Source organism: Vicugna pacos, chromosome X, assembly GCF_048564905.1.
Source record: "Vicugna pacos chromosome X, VicPac4, whole genome shotgun sequence".
Lineage (NCBI taxonomy): Eukaryota > Metazoa > Chordata > Mammalia > Artiodactyla > Camelidae > Vicugna > Vicugna pacos.
This window is the reverse complement of record NC_133023.1, coordinates 1,737,500-1,761,511: the sequence shown is the minus strand read 5'-3', so window position 1 is coordinate 1,761,511 and position 24,012 is coordinate 1,737,500. Positions and strand designations below refer to the sequence as shown.

The 24,012-nt window shown below is 47.8% G+C and overlaps 1 protein-coding gene across 3 annotated transcripts in view; it reads left to right on the top strand.

Moving 5' to 3' along the window:
- PRKX (protein kinase cAMP-dependent X-linked catalytic subunit) overlaps nucleotides 1-23,080 on the top strand; it is a 61,498-nt gene extending 38,418 nt beyond the window's left edge. For all 3 annotated transcript variants that reach the window (XM_072955904.1, XM_072955905.1, XM_072955903.1), the window contains exons 4-9: nucleotides 3,344-3,463; nucleotides 9,115-9,210; nucleotides 12,573-12,630; nucleotides 16,061-16,138; nucleotides 16,759-16,907; nucleotides 18,707-23,080. In XM_072955904.1, the coding sequence (XP_072812005.1) occupies nucleotides 3,344-3,463; nucleotides 9,115-9,210; nucleotides 12,573-12,630; nucleotides 16,061-16,138; nucleotides 16,759-16,884 (478 nt within the window). In that variant the 3' untranslated portion in view covers nucleotides 16,885-16,907; nucleotides 18,707-23,080. The remainder of the gene's footprint in view (nucleotides 1-3,343; nucleotides 3,464-9,114; nucleotides 9,211-12,572; nucleotides 12,631-16,060; nucleotides 16,139-16,758; nucleotides 16,908-18,706) is intronic.
- The last annotated feature ends 932 nt before the right edge of the window (nucleotides 23,081-24,012 follow it).

Genomic DNA, 24,012 nt, shown 5'->3' with positions numbered 1-24,012 from the left:
CCATCACCATCACCACCATCATCATCTCCACCATCATCATCATCACCACCATCACCACCACCAGCACCATCACCACCACCACCACCATCACCACCACAACCATCACTACCACCACCACCATCACCACCACCACCATCACCACCATCACCACCACCATCACGATATCACCATCACCACCACCATCACCATCACCACCATCATCATCTCCACCATCATCATCATCACCACCATCACCACCACCAGCACCATCACCACCACCACCACCATCACCACCACAACCATCACTACCACCACCACCATCACCACCACCACCATCACCACCATCACCACCACCATCACGATATCACCATCACCACCACCATCACCATCACCACCATCATCATCTCCACCATCATCATCATCACCACCATCACCACCACCAGCACCATCACCACCACCACCACCATCACCACCACAACCATCACTACCACCACCACCATCACCACCACCACCATCACCACCATCACCACCACCATCACGATATCACCATCACCACCACCATCACCATCACCACCATCATCATCTCCACCATCATCATCATCACCACCATCACCACCACCAGCACCATCACCACCACCATGACCACCATCAACATCACCACCATCACCAACGTTTTCACCATCTTCGTCTCCATCACTGTCATCATCACCATCATCATCACTGCTGTGGACTGAACCGTGTCCCTCCAAAATTCATGTGTTAAAGCTCTAAGCCCCATTGTAGCTGTGTTTGGAGATAGTGTTGTTAGGCGGTGAGAGGTCATGAGAGTGAGGTCCCGATCCCATAGGATTGGTCACCATAGAAGGAATTTATTTCTGTCAGTGCTGGAGGCTGGGAGCCCACCATCAGGATGCTGGCTGGTGAGCGTTTCTTCCTGGCTTGTAGATGGCCTCCTACGGCCTCCTCACATGGTGGGGAGATCTTTATCTCTTCCTTTTCATACACGTCATTGGGTTAGTTCCATCTTCGTCTAGCACGACCTCATATTAACTTGGTTACCTCTGCAAGACCCTATTTCCACATAACACCACACTCACAGGGTTTAGGACTTGGGGGGAAACACAATTCAACCCAGTACAGATGCCATGGAAGGAAGTGGGGGGTGGGTCAGGAACACACGAGCAATTTGACATCTGTCCTTTACAGAGAATCCTGTCTCTCTCTGGGTAACACAGCCCTGTCCCCCTGGCTCTGGTGGAGCTGATAATAGTGAGAAAACTCGAGCACAGCGGGTGTCACCTTCTTTTCTCTCCAAGAGCCAAGTGAGCAAAAAAATAGAGAAGACCAGGGGCGTGGATAATTCACAGCCAGGGCCGGCAGTCTCCCAGTCCCATCCCGGGCGGTCTGTCCTGCAATCTGAAGCTCTTTAGCGATGTATGTCTCAGTGCATCCAGGAAGCCTGGGGACTTTGTGCAGGAAGGTTTCATGTGAGCAAGCTGTCGGGCCGCCTGAGTTTACTTAGAAACTGGAAAGTCACACAGCCTTCGATCTGGGCCTCTTACTCTAGGATGGAGCCAGGAAGAGACTCACCTTTCCAAATGTAAGTGGAGATGTTGTGCCCAGAGCGGATACAGTTACCTGCGGCCACCTCCACCTGGCCTCAATACCCAGCTGAGATCTCTACGCTTCCAGCCAGATTCGGGAGGCCTTACACGTGCTACCGGGCTGCAGAGAACATCATAACCAATTACTTGATCGTTCAGCTGAGTTAAAGAGTTCCATGGGCCAAAGCCACCAGGGTTGACTGAACAGAACAGGCAGATCTACTGTGACGGCCTTGGATTTTTGCCGTGTTAGAAGACAAGATGGACCCAAATGATTTCCAAGTCATCTTTTGCTAGAGGATCAGGGATCGCTCACGGCTCCTGTGTCAACATTGTCCTGATTCTTTACTCGCTGTTTTTGATGGTGACCCAACCACTGCCCCGTCATATACAACTTGGACCTTATGCTAGGGACTTATTCCCCTATGCGTTAGACACAGGATTATTTTTTTCTTTCTTTCTTTCTTTTTTTTTTTTTTGAATTTCTCACATTTCATTTACTTTTTTTAGGGTTAAAAATTTTTTTTTAATTGAAGTACAGTCAGCTACAATGTGTCCACTTCTGGTGCACAGCACCATGTCCCAGTCATGCACATACATACATATATTCGTTTTCATACTCTTTTTCATTAAAGGCTATTGCAAGATATTGAATATAATTCCATCTTTTTTTTTGTTTGAGGTACAGTCAATTTAGAATGTGTTAGTTTCCAGTCTACAGCAGAGTGATTCAGTTAGACATATGTATATATTCTTTTTCATTTTTTTCATTACAGGTTATTATAAGATATTTTGAATATAGTTCCCTGTGCTGTACAGTAGGACCTTGTTGTTTATCTATTTTATATACAGTCATTTGTATCTGTAAATCTCAAACTCCCAATTTATCGCTCCCCACCCCTTTCCCTGCTAGTAACTATAAGTTCGTTTTCTATGTCTGTGAGTCTGTCTAAAGAGAATTCTGTTGCAAGGAAAAGCATGAATGCTTCGTCCATCTGTTGTGCAAAAAACACAGACCTTAGGCAGCCCAGGGAAGGGAGGGACGCAATAAAAAACACCCACTCAACGAATCAGAAATCACCTTCTCTGCTGAGTCCGTCTGGGCTGCTGAGAATGTATTGCTTTCGGCCAGCTGTCCTCTAGGTGGGGCTAAAGACTACATTTTTGGCAAGTTTCAGCTCATCTAGGGGAGAAATCCTTTGCAAACTCTCCACTGGTATAAACCCCAGACATCCCAGAGCCCCTTAACCTAAGGATTTCCAAAAGCCACCCCCCGATACTAAAATGACAGCGGACCCTGCAAAGCACGGAGAACACTTCCAGCCTTTCGCAGAGCAGGTGGGAAGCATGCTCTGACGTAGCTGAGTTTCGCCTGGGAGGACGCAAGTAGCCGTTGCTTCGTGGAGCAGACGTGTGGGCTCCTGGGGGTCATCCCGAGACGGGGCGCACGACTCAGTCCTTGAATGCGTCACTTTACGGGAAAACAGGATTGTAGGCTTTTTGCTTCTGAGTCAGAAACACAAGCACGCAGAACAAGACACAGCCGTGACCCCAGGACCATCACTTGGATTCTGTTTTGGCTCATGAGTGTCTACAAAGGGAACGTGTCAGCTAAGACCACATTCCTGTCCTTCTCCACGGGGTGAGGGGGTCTAAGGCGTCACGTCGCTCCCCTCAGTTGCTGTAACATCCAGTGCTTCTACGAGGCATGCCTTCGCCAAGCACGGCTGACATCTGTGGACCCCCTTCTCTGTCCTCAGGACGTGGACCCTTTGCGGGACGCCCGAGTACCTGGCCCCGGAAGTCATCCAGAGCAAGGGCCACGGGAGAGCGGTGGACTGGTGGGCGCTCGGCATCCTGATATTTGAGATGCTCTCCGGGTGAGTAGAACTCTCCGGCACGTCCCTCCCCTGCTCGCCTGTCCTGGGATTGTCAGCCCCTAGGATGGGGCATTGGGGTGGGGTGGGTGGCAGGGCAGACTCTCGGGGTGCAGGCTCACCGCACTTTCCCACTGCAGCGATGGGCGTGTGAGCCGACGATTCGGTTTGCTTTCCAAAGAGTAAAAGCACAGGCTACAAGGACCAGCAGTGCACGTCCGGCGAGATCTCTGTTCTGTCTCTCAGCGTCCCACTCTCCTGAGGATACTCTGTTCGTCTTCTACACGGACTCGGAGTTGTTTGTAGAGCTGGGTGATGTACCTGTTGGATAAAGATAAATTAATGCGATTTAGGACTTTACAGATGGTTGGCCAGAAAAAAAAAGAGAGAGTGTTCTTTCCTGAAATCCCAAACATGCCTTGAGGGAGATTTGGAATCGGGTTTCCCCTGGTCCAGATCCTGAGACGTTGACCGCCTCTCGAGCGGTCGGCATGATGAAGCATTCAAGTCTGGCTTCCGAGTAAGGCGGGTCTCTGAGGGTCCTCCAGCCGGAAACAGAAAGCGGGCCTCCCCCTCTTAGAAACCGTGGACCTGGGGGTTCCCCTCTTCCGGTGAACTCAGCGCTCTTCTGTCTGATGGTGTGGCTTTCAGGCAGCGCAGGGGGTGCCCAGGACTCTTGCCAGGGGCCCCTGGACGTGCTGCCTCCCCACCTCCGTCCACCCCCTCTCCCCTTCCCGGTGTCCTGCTTTCTTCGGTGTGTGTGCTTTCTGCTGGCCAGTCTTGCAGGCACCATGAGTCCACTCTGGTTGTGGCAAAGCCTGGACGCTGTTCCACACCCGTCTGGTTCCCTGCAGGACAGGCCCCCAGCTTTCAGGTGGAAAGGAGGAGAAAGAGGAATTCTGTGTTGAGCACGTGGCCAGCCAGACTGGAGTCTAGGAAGCCTTGTGTTTGTCTGACTGTCATCCATCTATTTACCATCTGTTTATCAATCTGTTTGTCTATCATCTACATCTATCTTCCTACCTGTCTACTATGTATCTGTCTATATATCATCCACATCTATTGATCTATCATGTCTCAATCTATCTGTCAATATCAACCTATCAATGTATCATCTATCAATCTATCTCTATCAGTATATCAGATCTATCTGTCCATCATCCATCCATCTGTACATTGATCGATCCATCCATCCATCCATACATCCTTTCATCCATCCATCCATCCAACTATCCATTCATCCATCCATCCATTCATCCATTTATCTGTCCATCCATCCATCCATCCATCCATGCATCCATTCATCCATTCATTCATGTGTCTGTCCATCCAATCTATCTGTCCATCCATCCTGTCTGTCTTTCTGTTTGTCTGTCTATCCTTTTGAATTTTCCAGTGCTCTTCACTCAAATGCCTCCAGCAAATCACACAGAATCAGATTTCTTCATGTCCACCCTAACGCAAGGCGTCCCAAGCAGAGCGGACGGTTGACACGAGTTCCACGCAGCATCAGTCCACCAAGAAGAGACAAAAAATTGTAAATACTCCTGCAGCCGTGTCTGATCACACAGACACCAGCAGCATCTTTTCCTTCCTTACCACTGTTGACCATGAGAGGGCAGCGTTGCCCGAGCAGAATTGAATCCTGGCGCCTGGTGATTTGGATAGAATGGGGTTCCTGTGTCCTCTTTTTTCTCTTTGCTGTCAGCATAGACTATCATACTAGAGGATGTAATAATACGGCCTGTCGTTAGTGAAGACAAAGATACTGTTACATCATGATGTTGACAGAATGTCACAGAAAATTGTTAGACTGGAATTAGTAGAATAATTATTATCAGAGCAAATAATAATAATGGTTAAAATAGAATAGCATAGAATTACAATGTAATAGGATATACTAGAATTATCATTAGGGTTCTTATATGAATATATGTATTAGAACGCTAGCTACTAGGCTACAATATATTAGAATGTAATAGGAAATTATTAGAGTAGAAACATGAGAAGAATAATTATTATTAGTGTAATAGTAATAATTAAAATAAATAGAATAGAATAGAAATACAATATAATATTAGTGTACATTATAGCTATTAGGGTTATTATATACACATACTATAAGTATTAGAATATATTAGAATATTAGAAAATATATTTTTATTCTCATAGTAAACAGAATGTTATCAGAATATTTCTAGTGTTTCTAATATCCTACAGTTAACATTCTACCAGAATGTTAGGAATTGAATAGAAATAATGTAACTAGAATCTAATATATTATTAGGCACTGTTATTAGAATAATTGGGATTAATAATGAAAACCCTCTCCTGGCCCCAAACATTGTAAGCTGGACGTTGCATTTCATAAAGGGAACTGTGTTCACAGTCAGCATGCTTTTATTCTGCACAGCTCCAGTTAGAGTCAGGGTTTTCTGAGTGGCTATTTTCAGAGCCATCGGCCCCTGTATACACACTGCAGCCCCGGCTGGCCCTTCCTCCACGTTGCTCGGCTCTCCCCGAGTCCAGCCAGCCTCAGCCCTCGCCTGGACCCATCCCCAATGTCCTCCTGTCTCCTCCGGCCACACGCACTCCTGCCCACAGCATCTGTCCCAGGCAGCCACTGAAGGGGTCCCCCACTGACACCAGCCAGACCACGCTGTCCTCCCTTGCAGCCCTTGAGTGCAAAGACCCAGAGCTCCCTACTGTTTGGGGCTCTGAGGTGGTCTGTCCATGATCTGCCCATCTCAGACGGTGACCTGGCCCCTCTCCTGGCATTGCTAGCCTTCCTGCTGCCCCTCCAACACACCATGAGGCCCTCCGGTCCCTCTCCCTGCCAGCCTCCTTCAGGGTATCGTCCCTGCTGGTCCCTTCTCTTCTGCTCTCAGGAAGGCTCACCTGCAACCTGACCTCAGAGCCCTGCCCCGCCTCCCCACTCTGTCCCAGCACCTCCTTCTCTTCCCTTTATAGCACTCATGGGGGTCTGAAACCATCTGACCACCTGTGCTGACTGCTCAGGAGGTCACCAGATGCAAATTGTGCTTCTTGAGCCAGGAGACTCATGGCAGCCGGTGGGAGGAAGTCATTGTATGGAAGGTGGAGATGACTTTTTTTTTTCAAAGTCCTTGTCTCCAGTTTACTTGGATTTCTGTTTCTCTATTTTCACACCTGCAGCAGGATCCAGCCCAGACTGTCTTGTCTGTTCCTTTATTGCTTTCAGTGGTTGTTTAAATCTTTCCTGAAGTACAGGAGAAACCATGTGTTAGGCAAAAGCTGCCGTGTGATAATGGTGGGAGAGCATGTTGTAACTGGGATTTTATTTTCATGCAGTAAGAAATGTCTAGGTGCGATTGAAAATGTGCAGCACGTTGCAGAAAAGTCACCAGCAGGTTTTCCCAGGAAAACCTAGCTCAGCTCTTTTTTTTTTTTTTCCCCCATCATCTGCTCCTTTCACATCCACCCTTGTGGAGTGTTGACCACCACAGACCTGTTTTTAGGGAAGGTGGGATTTGTGTCCATTTGGACACACGTCCACATGGCATGTTAGCGGCAGTGCGGTGGTTCTCAGACATTTCGGCCACAGGACCCTAAAAGTTTTCAGCAACCACCTATCCTAAAAGTTATTACATTCCTAAAACTTATAAACGCTCGTAAGTGTTACTACTGACCCCAGAGAGCTTCCACTGATGCGGGTTACATCTGCCAGTGTTCACCACATTTGAAATTAAAACGGAAATTTAAAACAAAAACTCAATTTGCATAAAATAATACACTCACTCACCAACGGTTACCACGAATCAGATTTTCAGTGATACGGTAACGGTACTTCCTAGCGTTAAAAACCTTTGGAGAGGTGAGTGGCCTGGTTTCACATCTTGTTCCTCCCTTAATCAAAGGGGGCTGCATTCTTCTGTCTCACTCTGTCCGGCACGATGTGTTGTGTTGAGGGATAGGGAGAAAATGGAGCCACATTCAGATTTATAGTCAGAAGAAGGACACCACCACAGAAGTCCTAAAAAAAAACTCCTTGGGGAACCCCCTCAGGGTTCCTTGGAACCCCACTTTGAGAATTGTGGCTGCCACGCCAACGGCAGGGTACGTTTGCCCCCGATGAGCTCGTGCAGTGGGCGCGCCCACACGGCCGCCACCCCCCACGGCAGCAGGGCCCCCCGCGCACCGTGGGAGCAGGCAGCTAGCTAGCTGCCAGGTGGGGGTGGCCGGCGCCTGGGCGCTGTACGCTGGTCACGCTGGCGACAAGCGCCACTTGCCACCGGGGCGGCCGGGCTTCGGAGCTCATCACAGCCAGGGACGCAGAGGGATGCGGCCCTGCCCTTCCCAGCGCGGCACCTGTGCTCACACCCGAGTGGGATGATGTCACGTGGTGCACAGCCGCATTTCTGCATTTATTTGGAATCTTTCATTTTTCTGATGAATCTACCTCTGCTTCTTATTCATTAATGTCTAGTTTTGTACTTCATACTTCTGCCTTTTATTCATTTATTTTTTTGTTTTTCTACTTTCTATTCTCTGTAATACATTCGTGTGTCGGTTTCCTGGGGCAGCTGGAACAAATGACCACAAACCAGGGACTTAAAACCACAGACATCCATCCTCCCCCGTCCTGGAGACCAGACGTCTGAGGTCAAGGTGTCCCAGGGTTGCGCTCCCTCCCAAGGCTCCAGGGGAGGGTCCTTCCTGCCTCTTCCAGCTTCTGGGGGCTCCAGGCGTCCATCCCTGGGCTGGTGGTCACCTCCCTCCCGTCTCTGCCTCCATCTCCACATGGCTTCTCCTCTGTGTCTGTGTGTCTCCTCTTCTGTCTCTTCTGAGGTCACTGTCCTTGGATGCAGGGCCACCTCCTCCAGGAGAACCTACTCTCAGGTCCTTCGCTAATTGCATCTGCAAAGTGTATTTCTTCTTTAGTCTGTTTCACATTTTTTCCTGTTTCCAGATACTAGAAGGGATACTAGTCTTAGTTTGTGTTACCTGGACTACAGTCTTTGTGTGTGAGAATATGCCACAGACAGTACATAAGTGTACGGCGTGGCTGTGTGCCAATAAAACTTTATTGACAAGAATAGGCTCGGGGCCATAATTTGCTAATCCATGGGGTGTCAATCTTTGTGCCTAAAGTTACCAGCTGGAAACCAGCCTGGCGGTCACTCACCTCCCAAAGTAGGACGTAGGGGAATTCATCTACTGTGGAAGCAGGAGTTGGCTTCTGTAGGGTTGCTGACAACCTGTGCCAACAGAAAACACAACACAGCATCAGCCATCCTGTTCCATTTGGCCTCAAACATTCGTTGAGCACCTACTGTGTGCAGGGCGCTGTGTCTGCAGGAAGAAGACAGATGTCCGCTCATGCTCTAGTGGGGGGGGGGCATTTTTAATGCCACCCAGGTGACCACATCGCTCATCAGATCGTATTGGGATTCTTGCCTTTTCTGTGCTGACGTGTGGTCCTTCACGCTCGGCCTCTTGGAAGTGACCCCTCGCCTTTAGTCCCGAACTATCCACCACTCCTCCGTGTCAGGAGAGAGCTCACATGAAATAATTTCCCTTCCGCCCGTGGTGGGCAGAGAGCGTCATCCTTAACGCGGCGGGGGTGATCCACCCTTGCTCGCCCACTAAAAATCCATGTTTCTGTTTCTTAACAGGTTCCCTCCGTTTTTTGATGACAACGCCTTTGGCATTTATCAAAAAATTCTTGCGGGCAAGATAGATTTCCCCAGACATTTGGATTTCAGTGTCAAGTAAGTAAAGCAGTTCCCTCATCATTGGATGTGTTTAATTTTAAAGCATATTAAAAAAAAAAAAAATTCACAGCCAAGGCATCTGCCTAGCCGGGTCCCAGCCCTGCCTTATCCCCCGTGCTGTGCTGAAATGATTTTGGGAATTCATCTAAAGGCGTTTGTTACTGTGTTTAATGAGAGAACCGTTTTGTTATTTGGCAAGTAGGGTCTCCCTCTGCCGTGCCCCACCCGCAGGTTTTGTGCTTGGCACAAGTGGTGATGGATTTAGCAGAGTTTATCTTTTCTCTCCCGCTTCAATTAATCTCATCCCTAAAATCTTTTCCGGCGAAAACATTGAGTCATGAGTCTGTTGCTTCAAGACTTTCTGCATTGCTTCACTGTTACGCAGTTTGGGTATGCATTTTTGTGGCTCTGGGTGGGGGAAAAGAACTAAATTTTTTTTTAAAAGATAAGGGTGCTCTCGGTTTTCCAAATACCTTACTCCATGAGTCAGCTCTCGGCCATCTGGACCGTATGCTGTTTCACTGTCTTTCCCAGATACGTCGATAGGTGCCCCACACTCCTGCTGATGACAAAATGGAGTTAATTATGGTTAGCTGAGAACTAAGCTTCTGTCTCTTTTTCTTTGCTACATGTTTTGAAAGTAAGCCATGGAAACTGAGTGCAGAGAAGTTGTGTTATTTCATGACAGCGTTGGGCTTCTAGGACCACTGGCTGCATCCACGTCTTGTTTCTCAGTGGTCGGTGCGCTCACTGTCCAGACAGGTCTTCGGTCTGCATCCTGTGTTTCTCTTGGCTTGTATAGGCCGGAGGTTGCGTTTGACGCACCAGGCAGGTTCTGACAGATTTTAGGAAGAAAACGGGGCTCCAGCAAAACATAACCATCCAGAAGGGACGCTCTATGCCGTGAATGGTCAGACAGCGAGGTGACAAGGGAACGATGCACCCCAAAGCCTGTGGCTCTAGGAAAACATGAAGGAGCATCCTAGGATTTCCCTCCCAGGTCTCACATCCCATCAGCTTCCAGTGATTCTATTTCAAACGGATGGCAAAACATGTTTAAGATGGGGTTGCGCGTGTACCAGCAAGTCGCCGGTGATTGGATGGGGTTAAAGTCTGCTGACGCCCACGTGCAGCCCTGCCCCGGTACACTGCCTGGGACTCTCCTGGGAGCCCTTGTGCACGTCTGCCGTGGGCGTGACTCAGCTGAAGCCAGGGAGACACTTGCTTTTGATCCGCAGGGACTGTCTCAGCGTCCTCACAGTCAGCCACCTTTTTTTGTAGGCATCTCCTGGTGTTGGGCATCTCAGAAGATGCCCTGATGGAACGCACTTCCTCTTCCAAGGAGTGTCTTAAGTTCTCCCAGGAGATGTCTCCCCGAGGCAGGGGAGGGTCCGTAAACCTGAGGTCGTTTATTGGGTTCTGTTCATCCGCTGAGTAGGTTTCCAACGTTCTGGGGACAAGAAGATGTTAGAGAAACAGAATAACCCTAACCACAGGTCTGCTCTCCTGCCGCCTCCTCCCCCTTTTTCTCTCGGTTTATCTTTACTTTTAAGAGCGAACCAGCAGAAGCTGTTCTGGAATCCTTTGGACCCTGATGAGTCATTTCTTGCCCAATTTACTGTCCCTCGGTGGCTGTGAGTGTAGAATTCTGAGTGAATTTTTCAGGTGGTGTGTTGGTTCATGCAGCTTCAGCATCTGACCATGTCCGTCTGTGTCTCGGGATGGACGTGAGGGTTCTTTATAAGATCGCATCTAATTGAAGAGGAATGAAAAGCTTTGGGGCTGGCTGCCAGCTTGGTAGAACTCATCTTCACAAGCGTTTCTTCATGCCTGAAGGTGGTCCAGGAGACGCCAGCTGGCACTGGGATCCGAAGTAAGATTTAGAATTTCAGCCGCGGTGAATCGAGGGGCTGCCAGCAGACACACAGCCCGTCCCAGGAGCGATCCGCGCCCCCACACCCGCTCACCTCTCAGATGCTTCCCGAGTACCTACCTGGCTTTGACTTACCTGGTGACCCCTTTTCCTCTGCACCCTTTCCTTTCAGGGTTGAGTGAGGGTTTTACAAGGCTCTGATTTTGTATCTTAAATACGTCTTTGTCTTCTTGGAATCCCAGTACAGGCAGATTTAATTATAATGCACTGCTAGGGTGGCAGGGGTGTTAAAAAAAAAAAAAGCAAAACAGGAAGAAGAGAAAACACAGGTGTTTGGAGATGTTTTGGGAGTGCGCTATTTGGTGACTTTGTGGTTGGTTTTTTTTTTTTTTTTCACTTGTTTGTTTTGTTTTGTTTGGGTATGTCAGAATACTGCAGGAGACAGTCCGTAAGTACAGGCAAGGTATCTAAATGTTCCAGCCCTCTTGTGTTCCTCTTCCCTGCTCATGAGTACGTCCTCTGTATGTGATGGGCACAAAGTCCCAGCCTTCCGTGAGCCAGTGTCCCCAGGTTTTCCCTTTGAGGTGGAGCTGCAGAGAAGCCTTCAGGGACCCCGGTTCTTCTTAAGGACGTGTCGTGTTGGGAAACTCTGTTCCAGCTATTCCTTGACAAAGTTTGGGATCAGTAGGAACCTGGGAGACTCAAACAGTCCAGACGTGAGGGACCCCAGGCCACCAGAACCTCACATTTCTCACTTGACCAAGCACCTGAGCCTCCCCGGCTGCACACGGACCCCAGGACGTTGCCCGAGTCTGGGTCTGTGCTCTTGACCCCATGGTATGGGGGGGGTCAGGAAAGTTTAGATGTTGAACACTGACTCCGGGGTTTTGATTGTCCTGGAAAAAAATCCTTATAGGCTTGAAGTCCTCGAATATTATTAAACATAATATATTCAGTGTATTACACAGTTACACACACGCGATACTTTTTACCTCCGTAACTGTAGCCTGTCTTCTGAAAGTCTTGAAACCCATCAGTTCCCACCCTGACTGACCGCCTGCTGTATTCCGACACCGTCTGCCGCTTAGAAGGAAGATCTAAGTGACACAGCAGATGCGACAAAGCTCCAGTAATTTGTACGCTTCTGGGAAAGCCAAGCGTGGCCAAAGAAGAATGCCACAATGAGCAGACTCCCGGGGCATAGCATGGCCATTTATTTTGGTAAAAGCGCATGGCAGGGACGACCTTGACAGGTATATTTGAAATGAAGCCTCAGGGTCCCCTGGCCAGGTTCATTTTCCGCTCACATTCAGAGGCGTGTCTTCTCTTCCATGATTTAATCAACGTCTCCCCCTTATCTAGGTCCCCGTGGGCTGGCAACTCCCGGCGTTGCATAAATCGCTCAGGGTTTTATGGCCGTCAGCCTGCCGCGTTGGCCGGCGTCCATATCGAGATGTCTGTGTTTCTGTCTCCTTCCCCCATGCAGGGACCTCATCAGGAAATTGCTTGTTGTCGACAGAACAAGGCGACTGGGAAACATGAAGGTAAGTGTGTTTGCGTCCGCGTGTCTTGAGCAGGGTGGTCCCAGTGCATGCCTCACCTCCACTTCATACACGTCAACAAAGGCGGAACATTCACATGCAATTGTTGGCCACGTTTCCGGTCTGGGATTCTGGGGCATTAAAAATCATACTCAGTCTGCACCCTGTCTCCTCATCCCTCCAGAGGAGCCCGTGACTCCACGGTGATCTTGATGTTACTCATCACTATCTTATTTACTTACTTTTCTATCTTTAAACAGCATTACTGAACTAAAATTCACAGAAAATTCAGTTTATGCATTTAACATGGACAGTCCAGTGTCTTGTACTATATTTGCAGAATTGTGCAGCCATCACCGCAGTCAGTTTTACTAAGACTGTTTTCATCCCGTCCAAATGAAACCATGTGCCCTGGAGCTATCACCTGCCTGTCCTTCTGTCCTTCCTTGCCCTGGGCAACCTCTAGTCTACTTTTTGTCCGTATAGATTATCCTTCTCTGGGCTTTCATAAAGATGCAATCATAGAAAACTTGGCTTCTTGTGTCCGGCTTCTGTCATGGAGCATCCTGTGTTCACTGTCCATCCACATCATAGCCTGTGTCAGACCTTCACTCATTTTCATGGCTGAGTAATATTCCCCTGTGTGGATGGACCCTGTTCCATTTATCTCTGCATCCATCTGTGGGTGGAAGCTTGGGTTGCTTCCATTTTTTGGTGGTGGTGAATAGTGCTGCTGTAAACATGGGCGTGCAGGTTTGTATGTGAGCTGGTCATTATTTTAGAAATCATACGTCATATGTGATTGTCTCAGACTTTTCATCTGGAGGGAAATATACATAAGGGACTGACTTGTGTAAGCGGTATGATGTTGCCTGTGCCTGTTTCAGTTCTGTTTTGACACCACTGAATTTGAGACAATCCAGGGACCTCTTCTTAGCTGTTTCTAGGTCTGGGTGTCTGTGGAGGAACTTGGACACGGCTTAGTGCCTTGGCCCTGTCAGCTGCAATCTTGAGAGACAAAGTAGAATTGTACCTGAGACTTGAACCCAGAGATCTCTCAGGCCCTCTAGTTTTGGGGGTGTATTCATTTCTTGGGGCAGCTGTAACCAATAACCACAAACTATAGGCTTCAAACAACAAGAATTCATCCTCCCCCCATCCTGGAGACCAGACGTCTGAAATCAAGGTGTCCCAGGACCGCGCTCCCTCCCGGGGCTCCAGGGGAGGGTCCCTCCCTGCCTCTTCCAGCTTCTGGGGGCTCCAGGTGTCCCTGGGCTGGTGGGCACCTCCCTCCCATCTCTGCATCCATCTCCACGTGGCTTTGCCTCTGTGTCTGTGTCTCTCCTCTTCTGTCTCTTCTAAGGACACTTGTCACTGGATTTAGAGTCTACCTTAATGATGTCATCTTAACTTGTTTGCATCTATAGAAACCCTCTTTCCAGACAGACTCACATTCACAGGGGCTGGGGCTCCGGGACTTCCACGGAGCCTCTGGGGCAATGGGGCAGTGATGCACAATTCAATCCGTAACAGGTCGAATTTGTCCAAGTCATTCATGGACCTTGGCCCGTGTGTTCAGGTCCTTAAGGAGGGGACTAAAAGCTAACTTGTTGGACATCACTGGTGAGAGAAACAAATCTGCAAAACAAGAAAGTTGTTCATCCAGTACCGGGCTGCTTCTCTCCTCCTGCTGCTACTCATTCGGACTGTTTCTCTTTTTCCTTCCAAACATACCATTGTGTTTAACGCCTTCATCCTCTGTGGACAGTGCCCTGTCCTCCACACCTGGGGAGTTTCTAGCAGCTACTTTCTCTTTCAGTTCATTTTCTGTTTGTTGAAACTATCTGTCTACCTACCCACCTACCTATTTATATATTTATTGTCTGTCTATCAATCCATCCATCTAATCTATCTATCTATCTATCTACCTACCTACCTATCTGCCTATCTATCTGCCTGTCTATCTATCCATCCTTCCATCCACCCAACCATCCATCCAACCATCCATCCATCTGTCCATTCTATGTCTTATCTGTCCGTATATCTGTCTATCTACCTATCTTTCTATCATACCTGTTTATCCATCCATCATGTCTGTTATCTGTCTAGCTAGCTTGATTTCATTTATCACTATATCTGTCTGTGATCTTTTACCATCTGTCTAGCATCTTTTCCTCTATCACTTATCAGTCATGTCTGTGTATCTGTCCATCTGTTATCTACCTGTCTGTCTGCTATCTGCCAACTTATGCATCTGTCATCTGTCTTTCAGGTATCAGTCATCTCTGTCACCTTTCATCATCTATCACCGATATCTCTTTATCATCTTCCATCATCTGTCTATCCATTATCTATCTATCATCTGCCGTCATCTGCATCTAGACGTCATAATACCTTAGCATCCATTCCAGGTTTGAACTTCTAGAGAGTAAACTTTCATTCTTATTTGCCTAGTCTTAGCATCGCTCAAGGGAACACTCCACAGATAAGCACTGTTTGACTTACATAGGGATGGAGAGAAATAGGGAAAGGAAGAGAGCTGTCAAAGTAACAGCGTTGGAAGAAAGCAGAAAACACTGACATCCCTGTTTCTTTCCTCTTGTAACTGAGAATTTTCTTTTTTGAGAATAAGTCACTTAAGGCTTTAAAAAATATGAACTGATACAAGTTTTAAAAACTTAAGCTTAAATTCAGATGCATTGGCTCCTGTGTCACAAAAGCTCCCATATTTCTATCTTACAACTTCACACCTTTAATTGATTAAAAAGTGGCTACAAGTATGATTTTTAAAAAAGGAGAAGGAGGCCGTTGAAGGCTTGCAAGGCACTTGGGAGGGAGTTTCAGAGGTCGTGGTGCTGCTGGTGTCTGCCAGCTGGCCTCTGGTGCCGAAGCTGAGGATCAGGCAGACAGACCTTAACGCACATTGTTATCTGAGAGATGATGTTGGGTGGCTGTTAAGCTCTCTGTGGCTGGAGTCCCAGTCATGTGACTTACTGGCTGAGCAAGTAAGCACTTGCTTCGTATAGCAAATTGTAATATTTAGTGAACGTCGGCTTCTGTGTGTTTTTAAGTGAGCATACTTTTATCTGAAGAAAACAGCTGACAGACTCAGACCTCACCGTGTGTCAGTCTAACTTTATGACCAGAGACTGAAGCACAGTTACATTTTGGTCTTTGTGGCCCCGAGTGGTGTACACACACGAGCATCATGGCTAGATTTGTTTCCACTCTGAAGGAAAGCAGATGGAAAGCAACTGCATTCATGTTTTACCCTAGTAGCGCACACTCTAGGTACCAGGATGCAGAACATAGCAACCTCTTGTTGGTTAGTTCGATTATTTGTTTTCCTTTTACTAAGTCGTGTAGAGATTCCTTGGAATATTTTCTTCCCTGTCAGCGCTCTGTACACTGACGACACACGTTTCTTTCAAAGAACGGCGCGGAGGACGTGAAGCGACATCGGTGGTTCCGGACCGTGGACTGGGAGGCTGTCCCACAGAGAAAGCTGAAGGTACAACCTCCTTCATCAGGCAGCTCCTAGCTGGGTAGCTCTCCTGAACCAAACACAGGCTCTGACGCTGTGACTGGCTCACTTCTGACTGATACATACTCACTTTGTTCAGTACAGCCATTCATCTCAAATTGTTCATAAGCCAGGTTCCCCGTTCAGGGGACATCTTAGCTAAACACTCACCTCATGGCGATTAAGACCCTGATTTTTGCAGTTGGATTTTTTTTTTTTGAGACCTGGCTCCATCCTTTGCTAGTTCTGTGAACATGTCTTAAGATCTGTCTCACCCCTTTGCTTTCTAATGGGGAACGGTGGCTCGAGTAACACAGATGATGTGTGTGTCCAGCTTTTAGGCATATGGCGCAATGATGGTGGTAGGTAGAGGAATATTCTGAGGCTCACCTTTCTTTGAGCTGAATATGTTTCTGGCAGGTGTCCTCGGTGGTAATGGTCTCACGTTTTCACTTTAAAGTCAATGATGAGACATAAATAATGCCTATGCCTGGGCCCCAGACAAGACTCTAGAGACAGAGACTAGATCAGCCAACATCTGATAACCTAACATCCCGGTGTCCACCGTTCCTCTCCAAACACGGCTTTGTGTCTTGCTGACCCCGCAGCCCCCCATCGTGCCCAAAGTGTGCAGTGAGGGCGATACCTCCAACTTCGAAGCCTATCCTGAGAACGACTGGAACACGGCCCCTCCGGTGTCTTCGAAAGACTTGGAAGTCTTCAAGAATTTCTGAGGACAAGAATCCCCATCTGGAAGGTGCAGTTTTACTTTTAGTAATTAAAAATGTTAAAAAAAAAAATCTACCCACAAACAGGTGGAGCATCGAAAAACAAAATGTGAACCAGAATGCCTAAGTCGATAAAGGTTTTTATAAAAACAAACAAAGAAAAAGTCAGCGAGGTCGACATGACGTCCCGTGAAGGAGATCCCGCGCTGACTGGGCAGAGCGCCCCTCCCCGGTGTAGAGCGGAGCAAGGCAGGGTCCTTCCCAGGGGCAGCGTGGGGGACACTCCGGCGCGTGTGGGCGGCGGGGCGGCGGCGTCAGCACCACCGTCGGCATCTCATTCCCGGACGCATCTGCTGGGACAGGGTCTGTACTGCTGAGTAAGCCCCCTGGGAGGTGGGTGTGCACCTAAATATTGGGAAGCACAGCTCTGTGGTTCCCGTTTGGGAATCCCTGAGTTCTAGACCAGAAGGCTTGCTGGGTATTTGGCTGCTAAGAAGGCATCATGGGAGGACACCTCATAGGGGATTTGCTAAGCTGAATTTGAGATTTAAAGGATGTGATTTTTTTTGAGTCTCTTAATTTTCATGAAGCTTTGAAGGTCTTCGACTTTATGACTTTGAAGGTCTAGTTTGTTTGTTTTATTTACCTTGTATTTTTCTCCCCCATATCTAAGGGCTTGTTTTTGTCTTTTAAATTCAAAATTTTTTAATTTTTTATTAAAGTAGAGTTGATGAACAATATTATGGTAGTTTCAGGTGTACAGCCAGGTGATTCAGTTATACATATAATTTTCTAGGTTTTTTTTCTATTATAGGTTATTATAGGATATTGAATACAGTTCCCTGTAACATACAGTAGGTCCTTGTTGTTTATCTGTTTTATATATTATAGTTTTTAATCTGCTAATCCCAGACTCCTAATCTATGCCTCCCTTCCCTCTTTTCCCCTTTGGTAACCATACATTTGTTTTCTATGTCTGTGAGTCTGTTTTGTAAGCAAGTTCATGTCTCATTTTTGTAGACTCACAGTGGAATTATTTTTCACGTACTTTGGTCCATGGCGGGGGACACTATTTGATGACAGTCTTGATGAACCTCGGGAAGTCAGGGGATCATTTCATGATCACATTGCTTTCTGTTTATTCAGACAGTCTGGATTTTGCCCTTCTAAAAGCCAGGCACGTTAATATTTGAATCTATCTCAGGGATTTAACGGGCAGTAACTTGCACGTGAATCAGGACAAAGATCTGATTGTTTTCCGGTAAGGGTGATTCGGTGTGATGATTCTGTGCACGAAGGTAATTTCTTCATGAAGCAGAATTCTAATAAGCCCATAGGTGAGACCCACAGTCGGCTTAATTACAGGATTCCGGAGCGGAGAGGTAACCGTGTGATTAGCTGTTTGGTTTTGTACGCGTTATCACTTTTTGGCACGGGGCGGAGGTGACTGGGACAGCTGTCAGGGGAACGCTCGCCTCACTGCGCCTTAATGTTTATTCCATCATATAATATCTTCTCCGACTGTGAGGTCGTCCGGCGGAGCACGTTGAACCCAGGCTCAGGTTTACTCCATTCTTGGCGTGGGTGAGGGTGGGGTAGTTGTGGAGGAGAACCTCACAGAACACTGAAAACCCACCTTGGCAATCCTGATCGATTTCTCTCATGAAACATCTTCTGTCCTTAGAGTTCAGGCTGGTGGATCTTTGCTGTAAGAATTCCAAGGGAAAGCTTAGTTTCTTTTGTGTGATTGTTACTGTTCTTGTTAGAATTACAGACGTTCCCCAGGTATTTAAAAACGAACCAGATCTTTCATCTTGTTTCATGCCAGAAACGGGACGATTGGACCCTGCCTGGGACAGGTGGCTAAGCCCGTGCAGAGCTGAAGAAAGGTCTTGACGGGACCAGGACATCCCCACGTTTCTGGACGTCTGGATGTGGACCAAGACGCTGCAGCCCTGTTGGCCTCCGTGCGTCTGTCATCGTTTAAGCAACTGGAAATCCACTGCACAGTAGGACGTTTGGAACAATTGTTTGCTGGTTGATTTTATCTTCTCTTTCAGCTTTTGTGTTCCTACTGTGATAGCTTGGTTTTTTTTTTTCCTCATAGACTTGACGCTATACGTTTGAGCTGAACTTGTTGAGATATAACCACAAATTGCGTGTGTGGGTGCGTGCGCGTGGGTGTGTGTGTGTCTGAAAAAGACAGTGTGATCGGAGCACAGTTTGTCCAGTGTTTCTGCTTTCCAGAGGTTATGGTTTTTATGTTTCAGTATTTTTTTTTCAAGAATCTATTCTCTTGGGGACAAAAGTCTAAAAAGTATGCTGTGTGCAGTTCTGAATCATCTTATATGCATTTTATGGTTCTACGTGAAGAAAATATTATATGCCGGTCTGTTTCCAACACCTTTAGTGCTTCGTGTCTGGAAACCTCGGGTCTTGAAACCAGAAAGAAAGGGAAGGAGATGGGGGTTTGAATTTTAGTACAAGACTCGCCGTTGACCATGAACGTTATTCAAGGAGTTTTTCTGTATCACATTGAAAAAATGTCATGCTCCGCAGAGGGACGGCTGCCCGTGAAACATGCCAGCTGAAGTCCCTCACCCAGAACCCATCTCCCAAAGCATGACAAGTAGCTTTCCGTGTTGGCTCAATGAGCTTTCCCGCAAAGGTCCTCTTTTCCCTTCGGTTTTGGGAAAAGCGAGAAACAGAACAAAAAGCGATGGAAGCATCTAAACCCCTGCTCGGTTTCCAGCCCTCCTTGGAACCGTTCAGCGTGAGTCCGTGTCACTGCATGCTCTGGTTTCGTAGACCCGGCGGGCTTGTGCAGAGTGACCGCTGACTGAGATGTCTTGGTCTTTGGCCCTGGTTCTGACGACGTCCCGGAGGTTTACTCCGCCGTGTCCTTCCCTGAGGACTGACCCCACGGCGGCCGGCCGTTGAGTAGGCGTCTTCTCCAAGACAGGCCATGAGTAAGGTCCTTGGGGTTCATCTGGTCTCCAGTTCATTTCCTCCTCTACTCTTCTGCTCTTGCTTCCTGGTTCTAAACTTTGCTGTGAAAATCTGCGCGTCCTGGGTTGGCTCCGAGGGGCTGAGACCTGTTGTGCATCCGGCCATCGGACCCAGCCGTCACCTCCCCGTGGGGTCTGGGCATTCGAGGAGTGGCTTCCGGAGCCGTCTGGGCGCGCAGGGCTTCGCCCAGCAACTGCTTTCCTATTCCTCTTCTCTCTTGCTCGGCCAAGGAAGGTCCAGCTCCTCCAGCAACCGGGGTGGGGGCAGCGTCTGCCGCGGAGGCGTGCTTTTAAAAATGGTCCGGGGGACCCCGCAGCTGGCAGCCCGCTCCCAGGCCCTGGCCGCTGCGGTGCGCTTGGCTCACCGGCCACTGCTTCGCCGGGCCGGGCCAGGAGGGCGCTTCATCCCGCCGTCTTTGCCACGTCTCTCTCCTGCAGCCACGTCTCGGGGTGTGCAGCGCTGCCTTTTGGGAAAACTATACTTTTTTTTTTTAAGCAGCAAAAATGTCGAAGTGCAGCCCCCTATCAGATTTGGCTCGATTCCATTACAAATCAGAAGGGATGGCCTGGAGGGTGATGTGAAGACAAGTTACACCCATAAAAGCTTTAAATTGAGGGCACTAATCCCCCCTTCTCATTAATGACCAATTCTTCAAATACAAATCAACTCTGTAGGTGGGAGTCAGTCTGCGATTTAGTAAAACAAAGTCTTTACAATGAATAACTCAATAAAGAGTTATTTCCAGAGGGCGCGGCTGGATGAACGTCGCCGTAGAACTGTGTTTTTTCCGCCTGTGCTTCTCAGTTGCCGTGCTGTTTGCATTAAGCGGAGGCCCAGCGCGGACTGAAAACCTCGGCACGCTATTCCTGGGCTGTTTCATCCTTGGATGTTAGGACGTTAAATCAACAAAGTGAACTCGGACTGAGACACCGGGTGCACGAGGGAAAAAGCCCCAGGCTCGTGTCCTCTGCCTCTAAAAGTAAATCAGAACGAGTATTTTGGAGAGCCTTGGGCTTAAAAAAATGGAAAATAAACGAAACACCTTCCTTGAACACAATACCAAATTATACAGGACACCCGTTTCCCCCCAGACCTCTTTTTGGGTTTCATTCTTCCTGTCCGGGGCTTCGTATGTGCTGACATGAAGCTAGTGGCAAGAATACACCACAATGCATTGCCTTAGTTTCAGACAGATACGCCGGAGAAGCAAACCGCGAATGCATCGATGTCTTTGTTCTCGGAAAACACTGTCACCGGCCATTAGGCATGCAAAGCAAACTGAAAGTTAAAAGGATTTCCAAGAACACCAGACGGTGTTCAGGTCCCCTTCAGGACGCTCAGGTGCATTTCAGCATCCAAAGTGCGACCTGCCCGTGCGTGGCTGGGGTGATGGGACCGTAAATTGAACGGTGTGATGTAATGCAAAAAATTGGTGTGACCAGAACGTGTCTTAAACTCGTACATCACTCACGACGTACAACTGGAGAATAATTTTTGCTTGGTGGAAATTCTGAAATTTTCATGTACGGGATTGAAAATGATCAGCCTGCAGAGTTTTGAAGAAGATTCGTGGAACTCAGCACAACCTTCAGAGCCGGCAAATGATCGATTTATTTTGTCCTATGCAATTTGACATGTTGGCAATTGTTTCGTAAGTGAGGACGCTGTTTAAAATGTCTGTAGGAAACGTGTACATTGCAAGAGGTGGACGGAGTGTCGCCAGCCTGCCTTGTTAGGCACCTGTAAAGCCAAGAAGGACGTAAAACCGCAGCTCGTCCTACACGCATACAGTCCGCGGTCATTGGCCGACGTCCACTGTTGACAGAACCCTTCTTATCAACAATGTGTCATCTGCCGGCAATGGGAAAAGCGTGAAGTCTGCTGTCAGGGACACAGAACATGCAGAAGAAGCCCCACCAGCCACATTGGGGTGTCCGTGCCCCCATTGCCACGATGCTTGAAAACGCCACGCTCCGTTCCTGGTCCTGGGGCGGCCACACCGTCACGCGTTTGTACGTGTGTCACGCGATGTTCTGTCTCAGTCTCTGCGTCAGGCCTCACCTGCTCCTGATGGCAGAGTCCCCAGCAGCGCTCGGGTCGAGCGACGTGACTTTCGCTTGCCGCTTCTACGTGCCGTTGACCTGCGTTACTCTCGATTTGGAACCACTGTAACCGGGACCCACGGCTCCATGCTGTCCGCTGACCACCCTGAGGGACCACTCTGTCGGCAGCCAGGACCACTCCCAGTCCCACGAGAACCTCCAGATCCTTGCTCTGCCCTGTGAGTGCAAGGAAGATTTTGTTTGTTTTCTTCCCCCCATCTCTTTGATTTTGGATCAGAAAATGGTCACCATCCCAGAAGCCCTCGATCGCCCAGTTGAGATTTGAAATGAGACGCCTTTGTTGTCCTTTTTCCAGCGGTCCGTCTACCCAGCGAGTATTTTAGAGCTGCTGGCCGCATCTTACGTGCTGCACCGTGTGTCCCTGTTTCTGACTTAGCTAATTCAACTTGAGTGGATGTAACCAAAAACAGGCATAGTTGTCTTAATAATGTGTTTGAGTCGTTGTGTGTGTGTGTGTGTGTGTGTGTGTGTGTGTGTGTGTGTGTGTGTCTTGGTGGAGGGGAGCGTGGAGGGATGTTTCCCCCAAGGACGACGTTTTGGTGTCAGGTTGGTTTTTGCAGACCCAGAGAGCAGCCCTTCACGACAAAAGGGAAATACCCCGTACCAGTTTCCTCTCAGCTGTGTTTTAAAACGTTCGGTTGATCTGCTGTTTGATCCGGTGGCCACCTCTGTGATTTAAGTAAAAGTCATTCTGGCTGTGTTTTCACACCTGGGATTTGAAGCCTTTCGACTTCCAGGCTGTCTTGCTTCGGTCCCTCAGATTGGTTCCCAGCTCTGCAAGGCGGTTGTGGCTTCCTTCTTTCCGGTGAGAATGGACCCCCTTGAGCAGGTGCGGCGTGTCCCCGGCGTGTCCCCCACCCGCATCCCCGCCGGGTCATCCCAGCTTCTCGTGTGCATAAAACAAACAAAACAAAAAACAAGAACAAAAAGCCTATTTCTAACCTTGTCAATTTCTTGCACAATGAAAATCACTGTGATTTGTATATATAAAATTTGACTGCTGTCTAATTTATGGAATGATACTATGGATTCCAAGTTTGTTTAATAAACTTTGTATCTTTGAAGATAAAGTCAGTCTCTGGTCTGCTTATTCCATCATGGGAAAACCTGTAGCTTTTCTCCTCTCATGGTATCTGGGTGTTAGCACTCTTACCTTTTCTTTTGAATTTCGTATATTTATTGAGATGCAATATTCAAAAAATTGTGTTTGTCTCGGGTTTACAACATAATGATTCTACATACGTGTATATAGCAAAAAACACCCCACGTCTTTTTAACATCCATCACCTTAACGTAGTTACAAAGCTTTTTTCTTGTGCTGAGAATTTTTTAATTCTGTTCTCTTAAAACAGCTTTCAAATATAAGATTTAGTGTTCCCGTATCTTCTTCGACAGAGGGACGGATGGTAAATGTTTTTGGCATTGCGGGACACACGGTGTGCGTGAGCAGCCCTGGAAGGTGTGTAAATGAAGGGGTGTGGCTTGTGTTACAAAAAAGTTTTATTTATAAAAAGAGCCTGGGGGGCCAGATTTGGCCCTCAGGCTGTGGTTTGCCAACCTCTCATCTCATGCCTTTGCACCCAGTTAAAAATGTGCTGTCATCACGGTCATCAGTCAATAAAATAGTGGTTTTTATTTTTTATTTTTATAAACTATAGTCAGTTTACAATGCTGTCAGTTTCTGGTGTAGAGCACCATGTTTTAGTTAGCTTTTTTAATCGTAAGATATTTGGCATACAGCATTCTGAGAAGGTGTCCCCTGTGTTGGTTTGATACATTTATGTATTGCAGCATAATCATACTTGTAGTACACAGCCATCATTTTTTTTTTTTTTTGTGGTGGGGAGAATTCAGAACTAGTCTCTTAGCAAGTGTGATATTTATAATACAGTATATTGTGTATAACCACTGTGTTGCACATTGGATCTCCAGGACTCACTCATCTACGGCTTGTAACTTTGTGCCCTTCGACCAGCATCTCTCCTATCCACCCCTCCCCTCC